At 51.5% G+C, this 6,060-nt stretch overlaps 2 protein-coding genes across 5 annotated transcripts in view; both read left to right on the top strand.

Annotated features, from left to right (window-relative positions):
• Positions 1–5,377, top strand: part of AP2M1 (adaptor related protein complex 2 mu 1 subunit) — a 28,649-nt gene extending 23,272 nt beyond the window's left edge. For all 4 annotated transcript variants that reach the window (XM_019472888.1, XM_009282404.1, XM_019472889.1 and 1 more), the window contains 5 exons: positions 2,045–2,164; positions 2,686–2,821; positions 3,564–3,661; positions 3,808–3,919; positions 4,262–5,377. In XM_019472888.1, the coding sequence (XP_019328433.1) occupies positions 2,045–2,164; positions 2,686–2,821; positions 3,564–3,661; positions 3,808–3,919; positions 4,262–4,396 (601 nt within the window). In that variant the 3' untranslated portion in view covers positions 4,397–5,377. The remainder of the gene's footprint in view (positions 1–2,044; positions 2,165–2,685; positions 2,822–3,563; positions 3,662–3,807; positions 3,920–4,261) is intronic.
• ABCF3 (ATP binding cassette subfamily F member 3) overlaps positions 5,373–6,060 on the top strand; it is a 12,755-nt gene continuing 12,067 nt past the window's right edge. Inside the window, exon 1 of the mRNA XM_009282450.1 lies at positions 5,373–5,490. Within this exon, the coding sequence (XP_009280725.1) occupies positions 5,373–5,490 (118 nt within the window). The remainder of the gene's footprint in view (positions 5,491–6,060) is intronic.

Genomic DNA, 6,060 nt, shown 5'->3' on the forward strand with positions numbered 1-6,060 from the left:
CAGCTCTAGTCGGTGCAGAGACTTAATCTAATCGTAGATTAGATCCTACTAATCGTAGGATGCAGTAGTAGTGGTCCCAAGGAACAGTGAAGGAACTCCTCTGACTGTAGCCTGCTCTACCCAGACTGTTCCCACAAACTAGAACAGCTGACAGGCTAATATGGGGAAAGCCCCTCCTGCTGCCATACAGGTGGTCAGTGGCCATGTGGATTGGAGGCTTATCCCTTCCAGGAGCCCAGCTACCTTCCTTCCCAGCTGCACCTCAGTCAGTACCCACATTGAAGCTGAAAACAGGTCTTACGCATTTTCCAGCCTTCCTGCTTGGGGTGAAGAGATAAAAGCAATGGGACTACCACTTTTCTCTCACTAACTGTTTGTGACTCAACTGTGTTTCTCTTGGTTGTTTTGTTGGTTTTTTTTTTGCTGACCCCCAGTGAATTGGGAAGGTAGATAATATGCTTCAGCTGTGTGTGCACTCTGCTCTTCCCATGTCTCTTGCTTCGTGTGACTTGTGCATGTAACTTGGATCTCAGACACTTTCCATGATGGTTCCTGTAAATGGAGCTGAGCTGCTATTTGCCTTTTCTCTCAGAGCCAAGCCAAGAGTTACCACTTCACTGTCACCTTTAAGCCATCTTTCCTGTACCTGAATCTAGCTAGTAAAATGGATGAGCTGCCCAGTGGGGATATACTTTAGTGAAAATGTCATCTGTGTAGGCCTCTGAAGAGTCAGTAACACTGTCCAAAAGCTTCTGTGCCATGAGTGCCTTTGCCTGTAAACGTACTATTTTCTTGAGTTACAGAAGCAAGATGGACAGGGTTTCTTGCTGGGTGGTTCTCTGGTGGGCAAGAGCTTGGAGGTGTCGCTATCCAGAAGCACTTAGTTATGAGGTGACCAAATGGGACAGCTGCTGCCATTGCTTTTCAGCATCTAGCATGTGACAACACCAAACCCTGAGTAATGCGGCCTGAGACCTGGAGCAGTGCTAGGCAGCAGGGCTTTCCCAGCAGTGTTCCAAAGGAACAGGAACTAGTCAGCTAATGTTGGCTGTCTTCTGGGCAACAGATTAGGAAAGACTAACTCCCACTTATGAAGCACAAACTACACCACTGGTTTGTGTAACTAAACAGCCAGTCAGCCTGGGGGCAGTCTGCTTCCCATTTGTGCAGGTAATGGTGGTTCCTAGGACAGCTGAACCTGCCTGTAGTGCTTATACTATCTCAGCACACTTGCATGGTTGTCCTGTTGTTCCTGGAGGTTGAGGCAGTCTAGATATCACAATGCTGCGTTGCTGCCTCTTCTGTTGCTACCGCCTTCTCATTTTCTGGTCCCTCTCGGTAGCTGGGAGTTCTTGGCTGACCTCAGGACCTGTAGCAAGGAAGGTATTCTCAGAGACTAGAACCCAGCGCAAGTTCAGTGCTGGCAGGTTAGGCTAGTGCACCTAGATGGACAGATGGTAGCTATGTAGATCTTTTAGAAGTGAGAGATGCACTTTTATGGCATAATATTGTGGTCTTTGGCAAATCGGTTCAGAATCAAACCACCTGCTAGTAGTGTGAAGATCAACAGCTGTGAAGAAACTTCTGAACAGGAAGACCCCGAACCTGGCATCTCCTGGCTGTGTGGCAGTGGGATAGCTTTGCGGACAGGAAAGTGTTTTCTCTCCTTTGAACTGTGCTGCGAGAAGACTTGGGCTAGTGGAGTTGCCTTTGCAGTACTGAGGTGCTGCTGGCAGGCAGACCCAAGCATTGTGTTGCTGGCTATGACAGAATGGTGTTCCTCTAATCTCTCTCCTCTTTGGGGAGACGAGGGAGAGAATTCTTTCAAACAAGCTTCCTGAAATGTGATTTTTTGTGGTGGTGAAACAAGGAAAGTCTGAGCCAAGAGGCTGCTGTCCCCTAAATCTCTCCCTGCCTCCCCATTTCCTGGACACCTGCGATGGCAACATGCTCTGTAGAGTAGTTTCTGCCTGCGCAGACTTTGATTGCACCAAGATACCAGGGCTGCAGCTTGCATTTGTTTAACTGTGTCTTGTGTTTTTAGCGGCAAACAGTCAATCGCCATCGATGACTGCACTTTCCACCAGTGCGTGAGGCTCAGCAAGTTTGATTCTGAGAGGAGCATCAGCTTCATTCCGCCAGATGGAGAGTTTGAGCTCATGAGGTACGGTGGTGAGGGATGAACAGGCTGGTGTTGACATCTGCTTGCTGCTACAGTAGTGTTGCTGCTCTCAGGCAGACTTGCAGCCCTTGAGCACCTAACAAATATGCACTTGCCTTCTTTCTTTTCAGAGTGGAATCTGTAGGGTGTCCCACAAATCCTTCTGTTACAAATGTGGTAGAAGCTTAGCTGCATGGTTTTCTTTGCCACAACCGTGGTGTTGGATATGGGTTTCCTTACCCTTTAGCTTGCTGTATCTGGGTTTTTTTAGTGCTTAAAACTGGTGTCCTCGAACAGGGTCATTGGCAGGAACCAGGTATGAAACTTGGGACTCAATAAACCATCACTGCCCTAGGGCAGCACAGATCTTACTGCTGCTTCCTTCTGGGATGGCTCCGTTTCTGGCTGATGTTTCTAAGCTGTTCCCTGTATGCAGAGGCTGTCTCTTTAGGAAGGTGGTACAATCTGAGACCCTAAGGGAGTTAACGCCTTCTCGGAGTTCACTGTTGCTTCCATCCCTGCAGATACCGAACCACTAAGGACATCATCCTTCCCTTCCGTGTGATTCCCCTGGTGCGGGAGGTGGGTCGGACTAAGCTGGAAGTGAAGGTGGTCATCAAATCAAATTTCAAACCTTCCTTGCTGGCCCAGAAGATAGAGGTAAGAGAATAAAAACCTGTGGTCTCTTGTGCCTGGGAATTGTGCCTCTACTTTATGTCCCCTGCTATGGAGTCCTCACAGATGAGTCCTCAGGCTTGTACAGGACTAAAAGAGTGAACTGAATGCCCCACAGATGCGTGGTGCTGCTGTGCTGTGGAAGGGAACTGCCATACAGTAGGGAGATGGAAGTTGTTTTCACTTGCACAGCCACCTTGGTAGAGGCCTCATTCCCTGCAGCAACTGTTCACTTAATGTCTTGGCCACTGTGAAAAGTTCATGTTCTTCTGTCTGCATGATCTGATGGTATGTCAGACAGGCAGCAGGCTATGGGCTGTGTAAGACAGGCTAAGGGTGGCTTTGCAGCTTAGGTCACCTTCTGGGAAAGACTTACTGCTGCAAAGCTAGGCTGTCCAGAGCCTGGTGCAACTGGACCTCCCCGGCCAGCCTGGCGTCCTTCCTGAGCTCATCTGCCTGACACTAGCCAGGTTTCCTGCAGCCTGAACTGAAGAGCTCTGCCCTGTTCCTCGCTGACTGTGGATTCTGAAAGTGTGTTCGAACCTTGACTTCAAAGCAAGAAACCAGAGAGCTAGCCTAGGATGCCTTGTGGTAGCTGATGTTCTCTGGGCCCTGAGATGGGAGGGAGAAGGCCAAGGGGTCCAGGACAGGCGGTCTTCCCCTGAGACTGCACAGAGTGCCCAGGCTACAGTCTCCTTGCTCCTGCTCACCAGATTCTGCTTTCTAGGTCCGGATCCCAACGCCTCTGAATACCAGTGGAGTGCAAGTTATCTGTATGAAAGGGAAGGCAAAGTACAAGGCCAGTGAGAATGCCATTGTCTGGAAGTAAGTGTGTGTGTTGGGTCTGGGGTGCTGCAGGGGCAGGGCTTGGGGAAGCAGAGTCTGTTTAGTGCTCCTGTCTGCCCTGAGCACATGGAGTGAAGGGGAGAATAAACTCAGGCACCTCCTCACTTCTGGGCTTTCTCTGGTAGGATAAAACGTATGGCTGGCATGAAGGAATCCCAGATCAGTGCGGAGATTGAACTGCTGCCCACCAATGACAAGAAGAAGTGGGCTCGGCCCCCAATCTCCATGAACTTTGAGGTGAGTCCTGTCTGCCTTCCAGGATGCAGCTAACCTTAGAGAAGCCTCGTCAGTCCAGTCCCTTCTACCCTTGCAGGAATTACACAGGTTTGAGTGCTCCCTGTCCCAAGCTGCCATGTGACCCTCTGTAACACGAGGCCAGCCAGGTGGCAAAGCTAATGGAAGAAAACTGCCCTTAAAGCCACTGGAGTCTGTCACTGCATGCAGGGAGTAGGGAAGAGAACAGTGGCTCTTGGTGTCCATTTATAGATGCATAGCCAAGGGCTCCTCTGGCTTTTGTGTAAGGAGAGCATCTTACCCCTCTGTTCCAATGCTCTCCGTTGCCTTTCCCTTTCTCAATAGGTCCCGTTTGCGCCCTCTGGGCTGAAGGTGCGTTACCTGAAAGTCTTTGAGCCAAAGCTGAACTACAGTGACCATGATGTGATAAAATGGGTGAGGTACATCGGCAGGAGCGGGATCTACGAGACCAGATGCTAGCCCCAGCAGGCTGGCGGGCTCCCTCTTCTCCAAGCCATCCTCCGCCTCTCCTCGGTCTTCAAGTACATTCGGAAAAAACATCTGCCTGGCCCCTCTACGCAGATTGAAAGCCCCCATGGCTCACCTTGGGAGTGGACTCGCCTGCCTGTGCTCGGTTACCACCCACGCTGCAGATGAAGTTCAGAACCCAGTCGCACGCAGGGGTGCAGTCAGCCTCCTGCTCCCTGTCCCAGGGTGGGGAAGGGCTAGTCTAACTCCCATCCTCTCGTGATCTTTCTAGGGAACGTCCACCATTAAACTCCTCTTCTGTTGGTGTCTCACTACTTGCATCATATCCTAGTATTTTTGAAGTTCTTGTGCATATGTACTCGTAGAATAGACCTAAACATAGACTGGACAAATCTGAGTTGAAGTTACCCTGGCTTCTGTACTAGCTATTGCTGTTGTGGTAGATGTTGCTGGCCAGTCTGAGATGCCTGGGGTGGCGAGTTTGTCGGGCTTCCACCAGGGGAGATGGTGGGCTCACCGGATCTCACCACCACCTTATATTTCTTGCAAAGTCGTCAGTATAGAGTCCTGCCGTGGGAAGGTTCGTGACCAAAAAGGATGAGGGTTTAGACTCTTGCTGGTGTGTATGTGGGTGGCACAGCATTTCGGGTCCTTAGAGCACTTACCCCCACCCACTGCTGGCTCGAGCCAGTCTGTCCTTTCCAAATAAATTGGAAACGTGGCCCCTCTGTCCCAGGGAGTGCGGGTCAGCTGAGCTCTGTCAGGACGTGAACAGGGTCTGTCCTCGGGAATCTAAAATGCAGTTGGCAGAAAGCCCCCTGCCCTAGCCCGCCCTCTCCACACTTCTACCAAACGCTTCTGGGCCATAGGAATGCTGCTGCTACCCACAATCCTGCTTCTGGTAGTGTGGTCTCCATTTTGTACACTTTGTGATTTGTCCAGCTCTGAATCTAATAAAGTATGTAGAATGGAGAAGGCTACCTGCGCTGCTGTTTGGGGCTTGTGGTGCAAGAGCCTGGGCCGGCGCCAGTGTGTCTCGGAGCTTGCTTTTGTCGCTTCCCCAGCCCTGGGCTGCCTGGGGGTTAGTAGGTGAAAAGAACGAGTGATGCTTTTGCTTCCAGCACTGCCAGTGCTCAATTCCAGCTGCTGCCACCAATGCTGCAGCTCCCTGGGGAAAGGAGGGTGCTCTGGGCTTCCCTGCAGTGCTGGCTTACTAAACCCTGCAGCTGGGCTGCTGTCTTGGGTGAGGCATGTCCAGCCCACTGCAGGCCTGGCTTCTCTGCCTGAGCCTGGCCTAAGTGAACCCTGGTGGCTTTTCCTTGTGAGCAGCTGAAAAAAATCAAAGGAGTTCTTTCCCTTTTGACTGGGCTTTTGGAGGCTGGGGCCAAGGAGGGCGCCGTGCCTGGTAGGTGAAGGTGCGAGCGGCGGCTGCAGCAGCTCATGACCCCCTGCCTTTAACCCGTGTCTGGGTGGGCCTGGGCACGGGCGCAGCCCCAGCCCCGGGGCCCTGCCCCCGTCTGCTCATTCTGAGTGCCTTAAAAAAACCCAAACCACAGCGCAGCGGCCGCGTGTGTTGAGGAACAAGTTTGGGAGCCGAAGCTCTTATTTTGCTTTTCCAAAAGAGGGGGCAAAAACCCCAAAACGCTGGTAAAACC

This window comes from Aptenodytes forsteri, unplaced genomic scaffold (genome assembly GCF_000699145.1).
Source record: "Aptenodytes forsteri isolate BGI_AS27 unplaced genomic scaffold, ASM69914v1 Scaffold404, whole genome shotgun sequence".
NCBI classification, from domain to species: Eukaryota; Metazoa; Chordata; class Aves; order Sphenisciformes; family Spheniscidae; genus Aptenodytes; species Aptenodytes forsteri.